The sequence below is a fragment of the Myiozetetes cayanensis genome, unplaced genomic scaffold (genome assembly GCF_022539395.1).
Source record: "Myiozetetes cayanensis isolate MyiCay16 unplaced genomic scaffold, myiCay2020 scf14, whole genome shotgun sequence".
NCBI classification, from domain to species: domain Eukaryota; kingdom Metazoa; phylum Chordata; class Aves; order Passeriformes; family Tyrannidae; genus Myiozetetes; species Myiozetetes cayanensis.
In genome coordinates this window covers 19,618,934-19,638,523 of record NW_026087048.1, presented here as the reverse complement: position 1 = coordinate 19,638,523, position 19,590 = coordinate 19,618,934, and the positions used below count along the sequence as shown (strand labels likewise).

Sequence of the window (19,590 nt, the reverse complement as noted above, 5' to 3'; positions counted from 1 at the left end):
GGCGCGCGGCGATTGGCGGAGGGCGCCGTCAGTCCGGCCCCGGGCCCGCCGAGCGCCCGCCCCCGCGGTTATCAGGTTAGTGCCCGCCGCGGTGCTGCGCTCGGGCTTCCGAGCGGCGCTGGGCGAGCCCGAGTCCCTCCGCGCCCCGCGACCGGGGGGGTCCGCACAGGGGTCACTGCGCCAGCACCGCCAGCCACGGACATGGACATGAAGAAAAGGATCCACTTAGAGCTGCGGAACAGGACGCCCTCAGATGTAAGCAATGCCAAAAAAAAAAAAAAAAAAAAAATTAACGATGATGATGATGGTGATGGGAATAATAATCATAATAATAATAATAATGATGATGGTGATAATAATAAAAAGGCATCCCGTGGGTTTTTTTTTTTTTTTTGGGGGGGGTTGTGGGGGGAAGCGAGGGTGTAGCGTCGGTGTTGGCGGGGCCGCTGCTGCCCTTGAGGTGCCTACCTGTGTGTGTGTAGGGGGCCGTGCAGCCCGCTTTGGGGGTGCCCGGGGTGCTTTGGGGGGACCCGCGGCCGCTCCTGCCCGTGCCGGGCTGCGATGCCTCCGAGGGGGGCTCGCCGTGCGTTAAATAAAAAATAAGTTGCTCGCTCCTCTCTCTCTCGGCGTGTTTAGTTCGCAAATATTTGTGCAGGGTGCTGGGCAGGGAGAGGCAGACAGGGACTGCGAGTGAGTTGCGAATGGTTTAGTTTAAAGTGCGTCTTCATTTCTTTGCAGTGATCAGGCAAGAGAGACTGGGGAGCCATATTTGTAACTTTGTAGTCCTCATGAACGCGCCCTTTCTCTCTCTCTCTCCCTCTCTCCAGATGCTGAGAAGATAAAAGGAAAGAATTTTAAACCAGTGCTTAGCGTTGGTTGGGTTTTGCTTTTTTTTTTTTCTTTTTCCCCTCCCTTTTTTATTTATTTATTTATTTATTTATTTAATACGGGGCGATGGGGGCATCGCCGCCCCGGTAGCGCGAGCGTTGAATAATAATAATAATAATCATAATAAATAAAAATACTGGAAGAAATCAGCGCGCTCTCCACCCCCTCCATCCCCACACACGCACAAAAAGGCTGGATGTGTGTGCGTGTTTTTCCTTTTCTCCCCCCTTTTCCCCCCCTTTTCCTTCCCCCCGGGGCCGGACTTCAGGTTGTTGTTCCGCGTCTGGCGGAATAAACGGGGGAAGAGAGGAAAACTTTGGCAGGACAAAAAAAAAAATAAAAAAAAAAGACAAATAAGGTGGGAGGGGGGAGAAAGAAAGGACGGGGGAAGGGAAAAAAAAAAAAAAACACCCGAAAACCAGGGAAACCACCCCAAAAGAGTGGGCGGGAGGTGCCCACTCGGGGGCAGGCGGGGCGCGAACTCGCGCCGGGGAAGCCCCTTCCCCGCGTCCCCCCCGCCCCGCCGGGCCCCTCTCGGAGCCGGGGAGGGCTCCGGAGCCCCGGCCCCGCGGCCCCTCGGAGGGTCGCGGGCAGGGGGAGAGCGGGGGGCGAGCGGGAGGCGAACGTACCTCAGCGGGCAGCGCCCGGGGCAGGGCGGCGGGACGCGCCCGGTCGCTGTCCGGGGGACAAAGGCGGGCGCGGGGCGGCGGAACGTGCGCTTTAAAGTTTAAAAAACTCCCGTGTGCGAGCAGGAGGGAGGAGGAGGAGGAGGCGGCCGGGGAAAGCGGGGGAGGGAGGAGGGCTCGGCGCGGCCGCGGCTCCCGCCGCCATCCGCGGCGCGGGGGGCGCGGGGGCTCCGTGAGGCGGCGGGGGCAGCGCCGCAAGTAGGACGCGGCGCCATGTTCTGGGCTCCCCCCGCCTTCCCTCGCCGCCTCCTCCTCCTCCTCCTCCTCCGTGAGGGGCCGTGAGGCAGCCCCGCTCCCCGCTCCGCCGCCGCTCGGCCCGCGGGGGTTCGTGAGGCGATGTGGCGGCGCTGCGGCGGGGCCGCCCCGCGCCCTCCGACATGACGGGCAGCGCCACCGCTGCCATTTTGTCGCCGGGCGCGGGGCGGGAGGAGGCTCGGGACGGCCGCGCCGGGGTAAAAAAAAAAAAAAAAGCTTTCAAAAACCAGCGTTTGGGTGAATATTCGGGGCACCGGGAGGCGGCGGGAGCGGGGTCGGCGCCGGGGGTGGGGCGGGGGGAGCCCGGCGGAGCCCCCCCCCCCGGGCAGGGAGCCGGGAATCCGCCTTCTTCCTGGGCAGGGCCCTGCGGGGAGGTAGGTCTGTGGCTTCAGGGTCCTCTGCTGTTTTTAGCCGTATTTTAAACGACTTTTAAATTTATTATTTTTTAAATTATTTTTAATATTTTAATGATTTTTTAAAATAACTTTTAAATCATTTTTCGCCCTATCCCTGTGCGCTCCCCCCCCCATACTCCTGTGGGCTTATTCACCATCTTAATCACAAGACTTAACGCTTTAAAAACACGAGCCGAAGCTCCTCAGGTATAAAATCGCCTTTTCCTTTTTTTTTTCTCTCCACCTCCACACTTGGATTGTTGTTCAGCTTCTCAGTTTTTTTTTTGGTTTTTTGCCTCGTGCCAAAGAAAGTTCGGAGAGCTCCGAGCTGAGTGCTCGGGGATGGGCAGGAGGCAGCTGGAAAATCATCACTATTCAACCTGTCGCTGCTGCTTTTTACCTGCCAGCCCTTACTTAAATTTTAGCAGTGAGGTTGGTGTGCGTGTCTGTCCCTGCGACCCCAAATCCTTCCAGTTTTTTCACGAGCAGGGATAAAGGTGCCACTTGGGAATGTTCCGTGTCGTTACAGATGTGTTTGTTGTTGTGGCTGTGTGTGCACGTGGTTTTTTGGGAGAACCGAGTGTGTGTGGTTGGAATTCTCTTGCTCTCAAATATCTGTTAAAATCAATCATGCCTTTTATTCAATATATCCTGTAATTAAAAAGGATCAAGCCTTTTTGTAAATCAGAGGTAAATGATAGGATGTTGATGGGGCGTTATGTTTCTTTCTGAGCCTGTATTTAATATTTTATGGCTTGATCTGCCTAAAACAACTTTTTATATGGAATTCTGTGTGTTCCTGTGCAGCTGAGCTTGTTACTTGGGGCTGTTAAGTCATATAATCCCATAAAGTTCCATCTTGACTAATAAAACCTACTATAAATGTCCTGAAGTGGATGATATGGGAGATGTTTCTTACTCAGTCTCGTTTTTTTGTTGTTTATTTGTTAAATTCTCCCTCCATCCTTCCTAGAGATGTAGTGTTGGTGAAAAGTGAGGGGGTTTGGTGTTTGAAATGTGGATTTTCTGGGTGTTGTACAGCCAGAGTTGAGTTTGGTCATCTACTTTCTGCCCAGGTATTTCCAGTTTTATCACATTATTAGTCACAGTAGTGCAGTTGCTGTAGAATTGGTTTATCTTATCAATATCATTTTCTGTCATAATTAACCACCTGCAGAAGCAAGGTTGGTTATTTTTCCTGACTTTCCTCCCCAGCAGTGCTCACCTGGGCATATTTTTGGACGTTCCTCCTCATTCCCATCATTAAATCACCACTAAAATGCCAGTATTGCCCAGCAGAGTCAGTTTGAAGGCTCTTGGCTGTGGGACACGGAGGTGGGGCTTAAAACTCGGCACAAAATTCAGCTTTTCTGCTTTACAACTGCCCCTTCAGTCTGAGGATTTGGTCCTTTATCAGCTCAGAACTGGGACAGGGATAAAACACCGACTGGGACTCAGAGCATTTCTCACAGCTCTGGCTCTGTGGTGCTTTAAAACCTCCCTGACACTCTGATTTCTCTTTTTTTTGGGGGAAATATTAACCCTGGAGGGCAATCCCATGCAAGCATCTTTACAGAGTGCTTTTAAATGAAAAATACATTTTAAAAAGGCTTTTTTTTTTTTTTCCTCGAGCTGGTTCCTTGCCGTGACACTTAAAAGAGCATTAAGGAGTTTAAAGTGACACACGACCATTTCAGTTGTGTTTAGGTCTTGGCCTGTGGGTGCAGAGGAGTTCTTTGGGACTCTTCCCGTTTCCCTGTTTTTCTGGGATGGTGGATTTACTTCATGGCTCGTGAGAATTCCCTGTTGACCAACATTTTGGGAAGTGCAGCCACAGTTACAGATTTTTTTTTTTCTCTGGTTCAGGTGTGCCTCCAAATTCCAGTTTGGAAAAAAACCCATCAAGGGCTTTAACTGATGGAATTGTGCTGTTTTCCATCAGGAAATGCATTTCCTGAAGAAATAAGTTCTTGTCCTGCCAAAAAATGGTGGGAAAGGGGGGGAAAAAGGCTTCTTCCAACCCCTCCTACACAAATAAATGTGTATTTATTTATGGATATATAACACACAGTTCCTGCTGTTCTGCTCCAAGTGTGCCCCAACACCACTTGGGATGTTTAAAGGGATTGAGGGCTTTTAAAATACTTTTTATTTTGCTGTATCTAAAAGATCATTTTATCTTCACTGATGACACATCTTTAAACGTCCATGGAATGGTGGCAGAGGCATCCCTGGCTGCTTCCTTAAATATTTACATCCCAGAAGGCTGGTGTTGAGCCATTCCTGGTAAATATTTACATCCAGGAGAGCTGATGTGGATCAGTCATTCCCGTTTCATTCATTCTGGGGATTATTCCCTGCTCTTGCTGGGCAGGTGTTGGAGGAGCTGGAAATTAGGGATTTGGATGTGTGGAACACACGTGGTGCTGTCGTGGGTGGGGTTTGGATGAGCTGAAATCAGGGAAGATGGTTTGGACACCAGAATTCCCAGCGTTTCTGGGATCCCGGGGCTGTGCCTGGAACGGAGCAGGACTTTCCTGGGATGCCAGGAGGGGAGGGAGAAGGGTCTGGATTGACAAGCAGCTCCACTCACTGAACCAAACCCGCTGTGTCCACAGCACGTCCAGATCCCAGGTGGGAGCAGAGAGCAGGAATGTTGTGCTTTGGAATGATGGACACTTCCCAGCTATTTCTGGGACACTGCTCCACTTGTTCTGCACAGAATCCTTCCCTGTCTGCTCCTGCCCCGCTGTCCTTCCAACAAAACAACCCATAAATATGGAGTCTGGGGCTTTCTGGGGTTGCTAAAATCAGTCCTGGAGCTTGTGGAAGCACAATTCTGAAAGAATTCCACAAAGAAGGAAAGAAACCTGGTTTGCCTTTGCACCACAGTGTAAACACTGTGCTCTGCTGGAGTCCATGGCTGGACACTTTTCCTTCAAAGCCATGGAAAATCAGGAAAAGCTTCTCTTTTCCAAGTAAGAACTCATCGACCATGTCCTAATTAGTCCTTAAAACTGCCCTTGGTTAACATGCAGTTTGGTTTGGATGGGTAATGCTGCATAATGTGAATTATCAGAGGGTAAAAATGTTCATTCCTTGAGCCAGATTCTCTCCTGAGCTCTGTCTGAAGGTGGAGTAGCTTTGAGTTAAAAGGAAAACAAACAAAGAAAACAAAGCACAAACCCACAACCAAATAAAGAAAACACCAGAAGGTTCCTTTGTCTCTCCCCTGCTCCCTTCCCTTGGGTGATGCAGGATCCTCCAGGAATAGGGCAGGCTTTGTGGGATGAGCCTAAACAGAGCCCAGCTGAGGGAGTGGCTTCGTGTGCCCCTGTTCCAAGACCTGAGGAGGTGTTTGGGGCTGGGCTTGGGGTCAGGTGGCCGTTTTTGCAGCGTTTCTCCCTGTCCTGGGATCTCCCAGAATCCCAGGATCTCTCAGGTTGGAAGGGACCCCACAGGGAGCATGGAATCCAGCTGGCAGGGGCTGTGCCAGGTCATGGCTCACCACTTGAGTTGTGCAAGTGACTTAAATCAACCTATCCCATCTCAGATCCTTCCAGCAGAGCCCTGAAGGGATGAATCCAAATCCAGATCCGTGCGGTGCTTTGGATAAGGAAGAGCCGTGCCCTGGTTGGTGCCCTGGTTGGTGCCTCGTTGTGGTATCTGGAGGAGGATGTGGAAGGGTTGGAACTGTGGGATCTGGCAGTGTTTGTGGGCAGCCCCTGGTCCCCCTGGGAAGGAGCAGCTGAGGATTCTAGAGGAAGGGAATCCCGGTGGCCGCGGGCCAGCGGTGGCACCTGCCCGGCTCCCTCGTGCCCGGGGCAGCGTGCCAGGCTGTGGGGACACTGCCCGAGGGGGCAGAGCTCTGCCAGGGCCACACAGCTCCGGGGGGGTCCTGGGCACATCCACCAGCAGCTGCTCCAGCTTGGGCCAGGACACTCCACCTTCCCTTTCCTGGCTGTTTTCCACCAGGAGCTGAGCTTGGCCTGGCCTGAGGCTGCTCCAGGGTTGGATCATGGGAGGTTCCAGCTAAAGGTCTGTCCTGAGTGCAGGTGACAATGGCACTTGGGGGCTTATCTTTGTTTGTTATTTTTAAATGTGGTTGTTGAGTTTGGTCATGTTTGGTGGTCCCTTTATCATCTTGGAGCAGACTTTGAGTCCTGTCTTTGAGCGTCCAGAGCAGCTCCCAGCCCAAGGCTTTCAGTAGGCCCTTCATCCAAGCATTTGCTGGCCTGGTGACATTCCAGATGGGATCTGAATGGGAAATTCATGCAACATTCCGTTGGAATAACATCCAGTGGGAATTCTGGGGGAAGCTTCCATTAGGAGCGTGGAGAACATCGTGTCCTCACCATCACCATGGAGCAGGGCGTGAAGAGTGGGCTCCTGCAGGATTTGGGCATTGCCATGGGATCATGGAATGACTTTGGCTGGAAAGGACCTTAAAGCTCATCCAGTGCTAACCCTACCATGGGCAAGGACACCTTCCACCAGCCCAGGGTGCTCCAAGCCCCATCCAACCTGGCCTTGGACACTTCCAGGGATCGAGGGGCAGCCACAGCTTCTCTGGGAATTCCATTCCAATCCCTCCCCACCCTCACAGGGAAGAATTCCTTCCTAAATCCTGAGGAGACCATTTCTGCTCCAGCTCCCAACCTGGCTGAGAACAGACCTGGAATATCATCCAGGATCCAGCAGGACACAGCCCTTGGAGCCTGGTGACGGCAGCCAGCGATGGTCATTCCTCACTGTGGAGACACGCAGGGCTTTGTGTGGACAGGCCAGGACTGGGAGACAACAGAATCCCAGAGACACCACCCCAGCATCTGCAGGAGTGTTTGTGTGAGAGGGGACAACTGGCTCTGCTTTCAGAAATCATTTGGGCTTCGCTTCCCTTCTTTCCACTGCTCTTCGCACTTCCAGAGAAGGTTTCCATGGGGTTAAGAGGTGTGAAGGACTCTCCCAGTGCCCCCCTGGATCATTTGGTTGGTCTTCACCTGCCTTTCTTGATAAAAATACCCCAAAGTGGGATGTTCTGTCCTGGGGTTCCACGTGCAAGGGACACTTCAGAGCATCTGCTGCATTGTGATGGAGATGAGCTCTTGGAGCTTTTGCTGTTCCTGGTGTTTGTGCTTGTAAATTTGCCTTTTATCTTGGAAAATTATATTCCCAACTGTGTCCTCCTGTCACCTTGCTAAGCCTTTAACCACAGACCAGGATTTGGGGACTTGGGCCTAATTCTGGGATCTCCTGCCTGTGGGTTGTGGGTTTTCTGAAGTGGAGACTTTGCCCTTTGGGCTCTTTTGTCCTGGAGAAAAGGAGGCTCAGGGGGGACCTTCTGGCTCTGCAACTCCCTGACAGGAGGGGGATCCAGAAGGGTTGGGCTCTGCTCCCAGGGAACAGGGACAGGAGGAGAGGGAACGGCCCCCAGCTGTGCCAGGGGAGGGGCAGGTTGGACATCAGGAATTTCTCATGGAAAGGGTGGCCAGGCCTTGGCAGGGGCTGCCCAGGGAGGTTTGGAGTGCCCAGCCCTGGAGGTGTCCAGGGAAGGTCTGGAGTGGCACTCAGAGCTCTGGGCTGGGGACAAGGTGGGGATGGGCACAGGGGGATCCATGGGCTGGGAGGGCTTTTCCAACCATGATGACTCCATGGCTGTGCCTGTGTTGATGAGGGAGAGAGGGAGGGTCTGTCTGCCAGGCACCTGCACAGGGAGCGAGTCCCAGGTGCCAGCTGGGAGGAATTGCATGGAATGCAGTCCCTGCTCCCCCCTGGCTGTGCAGCTCATTTTGGAGCCCTGGGAAGGGTCTGGGCTGTGCCTTTGGGACACAGCGGAGTGCAGGGAGCAGATAAGAGCCCTGGTTATCAGCCAGCAGGGTGGATGGATGGCAGGGCAGTCCTGAGGAGCTGCAGCCATGCTGACACCCAGCAGGATGGAGTGGTGTGTGCTGCAGGCACCTGGCACTGCCAGGAATACAGGCTGGGATGGCCACTCTGGGGAGCTGGGGGAGAAGCAGGAATCTCCTCACCTGCGGGAAAGCCGAGGGCTGATCCCAGCAGAGCACCCAGGAAGTGCCTGCTGGAGCAGGGGACAGGGACAGGACAGGGCCAGCCCAAAGGACAAGGCAGGACAGGCCGGGTGAGGAACACGGGGCAGTTGAAGCTGCACCAAGTGTGACATCCCAACCCAAATCTTGCTCGTGGATCCAGTCCACGCTGGGGATGTTCTAGAGGTGCCTCCCAGGCTGTCCCAGTAGGTGCTGTGGTGGTACTGGTGGTTGGGTGCCTGTGGGGTGTCGCTTTCCCAGTGTTTCCCAGGGGTAGCAATTTTTTGGGATGATAAGGGCAGGTCCTGTGGTTCATGTCCTGTTAGTGGTGACTCCAGTCCTGCTCTGTGGGGCAGTGATGGGGTTAAGGATACACAACCTCTGCCTGTTGGGTTTCCTTGTCTTTGGTGCAGCTGAATTTCCTGAGGACACTCCACCCCAGTTGGGTTCAGCTCATCCCCCCAGTGCTTCCCGGCCATCCACAGCAGTGCAGGGATCTCAGTGGGATCCCCCTCCCCTCGTCCAGGTGTTCTGCAGGACTCACTTGTGTCACATTTGTTCTGTGAGGGACGAGATGTGACAGTTGTAGCCTTGCTGTGTGTTCTCAGGGAAGTGCAGATATTTGGAGAGTGATTCAGGAGCTGGAATTTTCCTTAACATCACAAAGACTTCTGAAACACAAACAAGGAGTAGATTCCAGTGTTTCTGTTGTGTTCAGTGGGAGCAGAAGATGGCTCATCTTCCATCATATTACAGGTTTTCCTGCTGCATCCATGGCTTCTTCCCCCTCTCCCTCAGATTTCCTCTCTACTCGGGAGGAAACTCGGTCCAGTTCCCTGTTTGCCTCTTCTCCATCCTTGGGGAGGGATGGATGGATGGAGGGGTGGATGTCCCACCTCCCCGGGTGAGGGCAGGGGCTGTTTCTCTCTCCCAGTGAGGTTTGGGTGCTCTCAACCCCCTTCCTTTTGCCTTTCCCCTCCCTCCTTCCCTCCCCCTCCCACATTCCCACGACCTTCCTTGCAAAGAGGGAGAGGCAAAACCCGCCTGGTGCAGGAGCTTCCCGGGCTGGAGAACAGCTCCAGGAGGAGTCCCTGGGTGCTGGATGGGCCTCCTCCCTGGCCAGGGGAGATAAAGGAGCAGGCAGGACCCTCCAGGGACCCAGATAGGGGCAAAGGCAGCTTTGTTTGACTTTTCCCCTTTCTTTTTGGCGAGAACTCGGGGGGTGTGTGGAGCAGATGAGTGAGGAGACTCCGTCTGTCCCCAGACTGATCTCACTGGAGGCTCCTGATACCCAAATACTGTTGAGTAAAAAGATGCTGTTGAGTGAAAAGATAAAAAGTTGCCTTGCAAATGGCTTTACAATTTCAGACCAATGAGAGCTTTGGAGTTTTGTAGCTTATTTGGGGAGTTTGGGGGCTCTTTTTTCTTTTTTTTATTTTTTTTCCAGAGTCATGTGTGGGATCAGGAGCGTGGACTTGATCTTGGGTTTCTTCTCCCCACCCTCACATTCTTCTGGAGGGCTTTGGTGGAGCCATTCCCTGTCAGAATTCCTCTAGGAAAACCGTGGAGCCTTGGAAAAAGCCTTTCCTGTCTCACACTGCTCCTCCTCCTCTCAATGAATCACTTGTGCTCTGTGTTGCTCTGGGCTCCCTTCCCTGTTGACTTCAGTGCCTGGGATTTAATTAGAAATCTAGGGATGTTATTTGGAGCTGGAAAACTCCATCAGATTCTTCCCTGGGCAGGGGGATTGCAGGAATAAAAATGGAGGAAATCCAATATTTGCATGTTAACCGTGCTCGGTGTCAGCTCAGCAGTTGCCTCCTGTCTCTTTCCCACCTGGAAACAAACCCTGCACGAGGATGGGCTTTTCCAGGGAATCTGCTGGGAGTTGTTTCTGCCCTGTAAATCCTCTGGGGGTGTGGACAAGGCTGTTCCTCCTGGATGTGAATCCTGGGAGGTTTGGGGTGAAAAGGGGCGGTTTGGGTAACAAAGGAGCACTTTGGGCTGGGCTGGGCTGTATTTAGCGGCTCATTTACATCCCTGCTGTTGGGCCACTTGATGAGAACACCAGGAAAAAAAAAACCTGTTTAAAAACAACACCCAAAGCCTGGGCTGTAACACCCTGTGGGCTTGTTGGGCGGCTCTGGAGCTCCCAGACCCTTGGGGACATTCTCCCCACCCTCGGGGACTTTATCTCCACCTCCCCCTGCTGCACCGGGGTGGGGGAGATAAGGGGACAGTGCCACTCGTGGAGCCTCCCCTTCCCACAGCCCCCAGCACGTCCCTTTGTTCGCCAGCAGAGGAGCTCCCTCCGTGGAGATCTTGCCCAAAATACCCCATCGAGCTGCCCTGGAGAGGAGGATCAAACAGCACCTGGTTTGGGATCCCCAGGACCTGCTCTTGGGGGTGTCTGAGCACACCAGGCTTGGGCAGAAGTTATTTTAACAACTATTTAACTGCTCTTGTGGTAGCCCACGAATTGTGTGGAGTGTCAGAGTTGTTAGTTTAAAAATGGATGGTTTGGTTTCATAGTTTTAGGATGCTTTTCACTCGGTTTCACGGGTTTTTAGAATTCTTGTATTCGTTGAAGATGCTGCTGCTCGTCACGAGCGAAAGGGTTCAGCCAGCATTAATCTAGAATATAATTTAATAACGTGATTTAAATGAGTTATTTATTCTATATTTATATAGAGAATCAGTTACTTAAATTATTATTTAATTTAAAAAAGAGCATGTTTTGAACTGTTGGTGTTGTTTGCAAAGACAGGCAGCAAACCCAAATCCTGCTGTCCAGACCGGCAAAAGGAGGGATCAGACACTGAAACTATCCAGAATCCCTTGAATTTTCGCCTGATCTGTGCCCTCTCTTCCCTCCCCAGGTTAAAGAACTCGTTCTTGACAACTGCAGGTCGTACGAGGGCAAAATCGAGGGCCTCACAGATGAGTTTGAGGAGCTGGAATTCTTAAGTACAATCAACGTAGGCTTAACCTCAGTCGCAAACTTACCAAAGTTAAACAAACTTAAGAAGGTAACTCCAAACCTCCCTTTCCCCCGGTGTGTCCAGTGGGGTAAAAGCAGAGCTGAGCTGCTCCAGGGTTTGTGTTTGCACTCAAAGCTCGAGGGGTTTCTGTGCCTTTCAGCTCGAGCTGAGCGACAACAGAATCTCAGGAGGCCTGGAAGTGTTGGCGGAAAAGTGTCCAAACCTCACACATCTAAATCTAAGCGGCAACAAAATTAAAGATCTCGGTACAATAGAACCTCTGGTGAGTGGGGGTGACCCCCTGGGGGTCGGGGGGATCCTGCTGGGATTTGGGGGGAAGGGGCAGGGACACTTCCCACACACCAGGGCACTCCAGCCTGGCCTCGGACACTGCCAGGGCTGGGGCAGCCTCAGCTTCCCTGGGAATTCCATGCAGGATTGTTTTCCGGGCTCCCAGCTAACGCTGCCCTGTGGCAGTGGGAAGCCATCCCCCTGTCCCGGATCCAGGCCCGTATCCCGGTCCCTCTCCCTGTTCCCGGTGAGCCGCTGGGTCCCTCTAGTGGCTGCGGGGCCGGGCCGGGCTCCCCCCCCTGCGGGAATCCCGGGAATGCCGCAGCTCCCAGGACTCCAGGGGCTGTGGATCTGCCCTGCAGACACAGCACTTCCTTAAAACGGCTCCAGGAGCGCTTCCATCGTGGATCTCCTTCCCCTCAGCAGAAGGGAAGGGCAGAGCCGGTGAACTCCGAGGACTGGAACTGCTCCCAGTTGTCCCAGTTCTCCCAGTTTCAGGCTCATTGTTTCCCTGGTGTCACTGTTGCTCCCCACACTAAACTGCAGGAGGGAGATGGGTCATAAGACTTGACAGAAATATTTAATAAGGGTTGATACAAACCCCCAACTCTTGTGCTTTTATCATTAGCATTATGAAGTGCTGTGGGCAGTGCAGATCACCTCCCAAAACAAACCCAACCAGAAGCCCCAGGAATTAATTCCTGTCCCCTTTCTACACCTTTCTCATTTTCCAAAGGCTGAGGTAAAATCATTCAAATATTTTAAATGTCTCTTAGCAAAGTTCTTGTGCCCAAATACTCTGTTTCTGCTTCCATCTGAAATAGTTTCAATACACTTGACCGGCTCTGGAGCTTTTGGGATAAGTGACTGGATATTATTTATTCCCTGTGGTCCCTCACAGCACCATCACCTCTTCCCAAACTTTTGTGAGCTGCTGAACTCAGGGCAGACCCTTCACCCCTCCCAGACCCCACAGATCTCATCCCACACCAATCCAGAAGAGAAATGCCCCAAATATCCCAAAATAACACCCCAAAACACCCCCTTTGCCCACGGGAATCCCTCGAGCACATTCCCTGCGGCTCCCACCGCTCTGTGGGGCATTGATACGACCCCAGAGCTGAGACACCTCCCTGTCTCCGCAGAAAAAGTTAGAAAACCTGAAGAGCTTAGACCTGTTCAACTGCGAGGTCACCAACCTGAACGACTACAGAGAAAACGTGTTCAAGCTCCTGCCCCAGCTCACATACCTCGATGGCTACGACCGGGACGACAAGGAGGCGCCCGACTCGGACGCCGAGGGCTACGTGGAGGGCCTGGACGACGAGGAGGAGGACGAGGATGGTACGTGCAGGGCGCTGCCCGCTGGCCCCGAGGGTCACGGACCCAACGTGCTGCCTCGGTGCCTTTTGCTTCCAGCTCTGACTTGGTGGCAAGAGAAGGGTGTTCTCAGCAGCTCCTTCCTGGCTTGGTGTAAAGGAGAAGTGTCTCAGTGTCCTCAGAGGAGCGAGGGGAGAGGAGATGGGCAGGGCCTGAAAGAGCAACTTTCTCAGTCTTGTCCCTAGTGAAAGATCGCGACGACAAAGAGGCGCCGGACTCGGACGCCGAGGGCTACGTGGAGGGGCTGGACGACGAGGAGGAGGATGAGGATGGTAGGTGGGGGTGGGGGGGCTGCCTGGGAGGGTTGGCTTCCAGCTCTCGTGGCCCTCAGCAGCTCCTGCAGCTCAGTGTCCTCCAAGGAATGAGGGGAGAGGGGATGGGCAGGGCCTGGGAGAGCCACGTCCTCACAGGGCAGGCTCTGAGCCCTGTGGGACAGGGACAGGCTCTGAGCCCTGTGGGACAGGGACAGCCCCCAGGGAATGGCTGGAGCTGTGTCAGGGCAGGCTCAGGGTGGATCTCAGGGCAAGGTTCTTCCCCCAGAGGGTGGTTGGCACTGAACAGGCTCCCCAGGGCAGTGGGCACAGCCCCAAGGCTGCCAGAGCTGCAGGAGGGTTTGGATGATCCTCTGGGGCACAGGGGGTGACTCTTGGGGCTGGGCCTGTGCAGGGATAAGGGTTGGACTGGATGGTCCTTGTGGGTCCCTCCCAGCTCAGCACATCTCGTGGTTCTGTGGATTTTATCCCTGGTGAAAGGTGGGAGTGAAGGGGGGGAGAAGGAAGGCACTGAAAGGGTTCAGGGAACAGAGCACCCAGGGATGAGGATGTGGGGCAGAAATGGGTGAGAAGGGTGATGTGCAGCTGTGTGGATCCAGATGGAGAAGGGCAGGGTGAGAAACTGGAAAACAGCAGGAATTCAGGAGCTGAGGCTGCTCCATGAGGACAAAATGAGATCAGGCAGAAGAGAGGAGAGAGTGAGTGTGTGTTAAAGCAATGAAGGAACAACCAACCTTTTCTGGCAGGGAAATGAGGGATCCCAAACAAACCTTCAAAGGCAGGGGAGTGGGAGGGTCCCAGGGCTGGAGGTGCCAGCTGCCCCAGCAGCCACAGGGCTGGATGAGCCCCGGGGCTGGGGAATGTGCTGGATCCCAAACCCAGCTCTCACAGCAAAAGCAGAACAGCTGCACTTGCACTTTTCCCTCAGTGCTGAGTGGGAGCTCTGAGAGGGCCTGGCAGTGCCTGCTTCCACACAAATGCATGGAAAAGCTCCCATCCTGCAGCAGGGAAAACACTCTGGGCTGGAGCACGTGGGGCAGCTGCATTTGATCCCTCTCCCCTTGGAAAGGGGCTGAAACCCCCTCAGTGGATGGGGGTGACCCCTTTGTGTCACTGGGGGGGTGTCAAGGCACGGGGGGGGCCCTGGGGAGGGTTCCCAGCTCATGGGGGTGAAGTCCTGCTCTGCCCTGCTGGGAGCAGCTGGACACTGGGAGAGCTGGACATGTCCCAGGGCTCCGAAATGCAGATTAATGGGAAGTGGAGCAGCTGGAGCTGCACCAGTCCTGAGGCTCCATGAGGGACTGAGCAGCCCCAGAGCAGGGGGGCAGCTGCACAGCTCTCTGAAATGCTGTGCTGGCCCCAGGGAACGCTCCCAGTGGGCTCCTGGTGCACCCAGGAGGGCAGAGCTGGGGCAGCAACGTCCTAAAAACTCAGCTTGAAGTGTCTGAGGGTTCGTTGTGTTTGTGCAGAGGAGGAGTACGATGACGACGCTCAGGTAGTAGAAGATGAAGAAGATGAGGAGGAAGAGGAGGAAGGAGAAGAGGAGGATGTGAGTGGAGAAGAGGAGGTGAGGATTGGACTTGCTCCAGCTGGGAGCAGCTGGGCGAGAAATGCCCCAAATACTGAAAATCTTTAGGGCTTTCAGTTCCCCACTCTGTTAAGGCTCTTCCCAGGAATGTTCCTTGGTGCTGGACAGGCCTTTGCTGTCAGCAGAAATCTGGGATGGGGCTAAAGTGGGGTTGTGGGAGGTTCTTGCCTGTGCCCCAGCCTTAAATCCTCACCTGCCACTCCTGAAGGGTTCATCAGCCTCCTAAAAGCAGCTCCTCAGGCTCTGGATGTGTCCAGGGTTTAACTCTGCCCCTGGAGCACCTCCCCAACCCCAGTTATTCCCTCCCAACCCCATTTATTCCCTCCCAACCCCATTTATTCCATCCCAACCCCATTTATTCCATCCCAACCCCATTTATTCCATCCCAACCCCATTTATTCCATCCCAACCCCATTTATTCCATCCCAACCCCATTTATTCCATCCCAACCCCATTTATTCCCTCCCAACCCCATTTATTCCATCCCAACCCCATTTATTCCCTCCCAACCCCCAGTTATTCCCTCCCAACCCCCAGTTATTCCCTCCCAACCTCAGTTTTTCCTTCCCAAACTCTGTTCCCTCCCAAACCCCAGTTAGTCCATCCCAAACCCCGTTATTCCCTCCCAACCCCAGTTATTCCCTCCCAACCCCATTTATTCCCTCCCAAACCCCAATTACTCCATCCCAACCCCAGTTATTCCCTCCCAAACCCCAGTAATTCCATACACCCCCCTCCCTTTATAAGTGTGAGGGAAGTGATTCCTTTCTCGGGTTTTCCCTCCGTTGTGAAATTCCGTTGGAGTTCTGTTGTCAATCTGTGAACTCTGACCACTGTTAAATTGCCAAACTGTCCACACTGCTGCCCTGCCCCCCTCTGACCCTGCCTGCTGTCCTGACCCCCAGGAGGACGAGGAAGGCTACAACGACGGCGAGGTGGACGACGACGAGGACGAGGAGGAGCCCGGTACGGCCCCAACCCTTCCCCTGCACACCAAATGCCAATTTTGGGGCTGGCAGGGGGGGTTTGCAGGGAGCAGGGCTGGGTGTGGGGGTGTCCTGCTCCTGCTCCTGCTGCTCAGCAGCACTGGGGTAACTGGGGCTCTTCTGGTTTTCCAGAGGAGGAACAGGGACAGAAGAGGAAACGAGAGCCTGAAGACGAAGGGGACGAGGACGACTAAACTGAAGAACCTATTTTGAAATTTTCCTATTGTGATTTGACTGTTTTTACCCTGTATTTCCCCTCCCCACACCCCCAACCCCCCCCTTTTTTTTTTCTTTTATTTTGTTTTTTTTTTTTTTTCTGATTGTAATGTTGCTGTGGGAACGAGAGGGAGAAGCAGAGACTGGGTGGGCAAGGGAATAAAATACTATTTTTACTGCCACTCCTCCTCCTATTCATTGGAAATTTCTTTCTTTTTAATCCCTTCCTTTAGTCCCTGTAACTGCAATAGTGAGTATAAACCAAGTGGTAATTTGTTTCTTATTCTTGGAGTGGATACTTTGCCATCCCAGAAGGAAAATAAGGATCCAAAAGCTGCAGCCCAGGGTGGGCTGATGCCCCAAATGGCAGACTTGGACAGGGTGGTGGATGGAGGGACCTTCCCAGTCACTAAAATAAAACACCCAACAAGCATTTTTTTGGGGGATGCTGCTGGGATTTGAGGCAGAGCACCATCCCTCCACAGCAACAGGGTGAGAATGGCATCTTGCTCCGTGCTTTTCCTTTCCCCCTGGGAATGACTGCCATTTTCAGCCACTTCTTCCTGCTTTTGGAGCTCCTTTGGCTTTTAATTTTTTTCTTTTTTTTTTTTTTTCTCTGTAAATAGTGACCAAATGTTTTTTGTTGGGCTTGTTTTTCTTTTGGGGTGTTCCTTTGGATCTGCTTTGTGGGGTGAATTTGCAATCCCTGCCCTGTGTGTTGTGTGTTTTTCCTTTTTCCATTTGTTTTTAAATTTCTTTTTGGAGGGGAGGGGGGAGTTTTGTTTTGTTTTGGGGTTTGTTTTTTTTTTTTTGGCTGAGGTGCAGCCAAGACACTGAAAATGGCAGGCATTTAAATATATATATAAATATATATAAAAAGTGTTCCTAATTCCTGAGTTACTAGTGAGATGAATTTGACAGTTGTAATAAAACAAAATGTTCCAACCCTTTTAAATAAGGTGTGTACTATTTTGGTCTGTAATATATAACACCAATAGAGTCGATTTTAAGTGATGAGAAACTACTTCCACTTGTGCTCTATACTTGGAAAAAAAAAAGACTTTTTACACCCCTAAATCCAGGAGGCAGTTCAGCATGTAGGGTAGGAGGTTTCTTTTCATACACTCAAGCACGAGATACTAATTAAAATTGTATTTTCTTACCTAGTGGAAGTCAGTAAAATGACTGAAAATGCCTAGTGAATGTACAGTTTTACTTTCATATCCCTCTTTAAAAATAGCTTTAGAAGTGACTTGTATTTCCTAGTCAATATTTCATCTGTATAAATACATTTGCAACAGGTTTTTTTTTCTTTTTGGTTTTCTTTTTTGTTTGTTTTGGTTTTTTCTTTTTTTTTTTTCCCAGAAGAGCCAAACTTTGAGTTTTATGTCTGTTTGTCATTGATGAATTTCAATAAATCTTTTTATACAATTTTCCTGTGGCTTATTTGAGTCCAACAAGCCAGGCTGGGAAATTCCCTGAGAAATTTTCAGAAGACCTTTTGCTCCATAAACAGGCTGTGCTTGGATGAACCCAGGGGAGAAGTTGGGGCCATTTTCCCTCTGGAATGTGGGGTCCTGGTGGCAGCAGTGGGATTATTCCAGCAAAACATGATCCTGTGTGCTGTTTAATCCTCTCCCTGTTTATCCAGGCCTGGAAGAAAGAATTCCTGGTTCCTGCAGCCCAGGGGAAGCTGCTTTGGGAGCGTCCAGGGAAGGGCTCCCTGTGCCAGGAGTTTCCAGCTTTTCCTGTCTCTGCAGCGAGCTGGGGCTTAAAGGTGAATTTATGGAATGAGCAGCACGTTCTGGATGCTCCCAATCCCGTTCCTGTGCCCTGCAGGAGCTGGAGAAGCTCTGGAAAATCCTCTGTTTCTTCTTAGTTGGATCTTTTTTGGGGAAAAAAAAAAGGCCTTTCTGTTGGAGGTGGGAAGTGACAGATCTCAGCAAATCCCTCTGTCAGTGGGAAGCTGTTCCCCCTTTTCCTGGCACTCCAGGTCCTTTTCCCAGTCCCTCTCCAGGTCCTTTTCCCAGTCCCTCTCCAGCTCTCAGGGAGCTCCAGGATTCCCAGAGAAGGATCCATCCACTGCACAAGTCCTGGGGGAGCTTCAGCTCTGTTTGAGCATCAACTTCCCCTTGGGGTGTTCGAAAGCCTCTGGGAAGGAATGGAAAAGTTGGATTCTGGGGCTGGAAAAGGCCCTTTCTGGGGATGGGAGAGTTGCATTCTGGGGATCTCACTTCAGTTCAAAAGGCAGCAATGCAAAATTCCTAAAAATACACCAAATTTGTCAAACATTCCCAGTCATTTCTTGCCTTTCTCCCAAGGGAGAGTCACTGAGCTGAACCCCACAGGGGCCAATCTCTGTCAGGACAAAGCACCCTTTGATTTTAGGGAAATCAGGAAAAGGAGGGACCAGCAGCATCCTCAGAAAACTGATGGGAAACTCCCAGTTAATGAAACTCCACAGCACTTACTTAATTCCTGATTTCCAGACCCAGACCTTGTACCTCCATCTGTAAGTTCTGGGGAGTATTTTTATTTTAATTTCAGTTTTAATTTTCGTTTTCGTTTAAATAGGGCCTCTCCCAACGCTGGAAAAGCGGGAATTAACAATAATCCTGCAGCTGAGGAGCCTCAGACAAAGCAAAACCTCCAGGAAGCAGAAAGTAGGTCAGGATGATAAGGATGAGCAGGGAGGGGTGGCATTACCAGGGAAGGGAAAAACAGGGGGAAAGGCATCACCCCACGGGCCTGTTGGGAAGGGAAGGGACAGCTGAGGGCTCTGAGCCTTTTTCCATCAATCCTGTTATCCCTGGGGGTGTCAGAGGGCTGATGCAGCAGCAGGATGGGAACAGGGAGAGCTCAGCCTTGGTCGGGGCCAGCTTGGGAAATGCTGCGGTAAATGGGGATTACGGGGCTGGATAAAGTCCTGGAGGGGTCTGGGAATGCACGGGATCAGTGGACACTGCAGGAGCACGGAGAGGGCAGGAATGGCATGGCAGGAGGAGAGCTGGGAGGTTATGGATTCCTAGGTGTGATTTAGACACAGGGAAAACCCTGCAAAGTACCCAGAAGCAGCTAAAAAATCACGTGTATCCCATCTGTCCCTGCCCTCTGGCAGTGGGAAGCCATTCCCTGTGTCCTGTCCCTCCATGCCTTGTCCCCAGTCCCTCTCCAGCTCTCCAGGAGCCCCTTCAGGCCCTGGAAGGGGCTCTCAGGTGTCCCTGGATCTCCAGGTGAGCCCCCCCCAGCTCTCCAGCCCATCCAGGTCCCTCTGGATGACATCCCGTCCCTCCAGCGGGTGACACAGCTCCGTGTCCTCCCCAAACCGGGAATTCCTGCTTTCAACAGCCCAGCTGGTGCAGAGGGAAAAGCTGGAGCTGAACCGACAGGGGGAGGTGCAGGAGGAGCAGCGCGATCCCGGGGGAGGGCTTTTCCTGGGAATTGCACAGCCACGGCTCCGGCTGGAGATTGTTGGCGCATCCCAAACATTTCGGGAGCCCCCCCGAGCAGCCTTTGCAAAGGGATCCCCTCCCCAGAGCCCACCCGGAGCCACCCCACGGGGTCACACCCTGCGCCAGCCTCCTGAGGAGGCGCGGCCGGGTTCG

At 52.6% G+C, this 19,590-nt stretch overlaps 1 protein-coding gene across 2 annotated transcripts; it reads left to right on the top strand.

The window, feature by feature from the left end:
- The first annotated feature begins 71 nt into the window (after positions 1-71).
- ANP32A (acidic nuclear phosphoprotein 32 family member A) lies at positions 72-17,416 on the top strand. 2 transcript variants are annotated; one of them, XM_050309563.1, is made up of 8 exons: positions 72-255; positions 11,151-11,300; positions 11,413-11,535; positions 12,689-12,887; positions 13,109-13,195; positions 14,665-14,762; positions 15,689-15,749; positions 15,902-17,416. In XM_050309563.1, exons 1-8 carry the CDS (start codon positions 202-204, stop codon positions 15,961-15,963), a joined length of 834 nt encoding a protein of 277 aa, XP_050165520.1. In that variant the 5' UTR covers positions 72-201; the 3' UTR covers positions 15,964-17,416. The 2 variants fall into 2 exon arrangements, with proteins under 2 accessions (XP_050165520.1, XP_050165519.1); XM_050309562.1 differs by having other exon boundaries at positions 87-255; positions 13,097-13,195.
- The last annotated feature ends 2,174 nt before the right edge of the window (positions 17,417-19,590 follow it).

What these genes read in the sequence shown, in the direction of transcription:
- ANP32A (XM_050309562.1), top strand. Translation starts at nt 202, where the DNA reads ATGGACATGAAGAAAAGGATCCACTTAGAGCTGCGGAACAGGACGCCC. An exon ending in CGAGGAGGAGGACGAGGATG is followed by an intron (nt 12,888 to 13,096) that starts GTACGTGCAGGG and finishes CAACTTTCTCAG; the next exon opens with TCTTGTCCCTAGTGAAAGAT. An exon ending in CGAGGAGGAGGATGAGGATG is followed by an intron (nt 13,196 to 14,664) that starts GTAGGTGGGGGT and finishes GTGTTTGTGCAG; the next exon opens with AGGAGGAGTACGATGACGAC.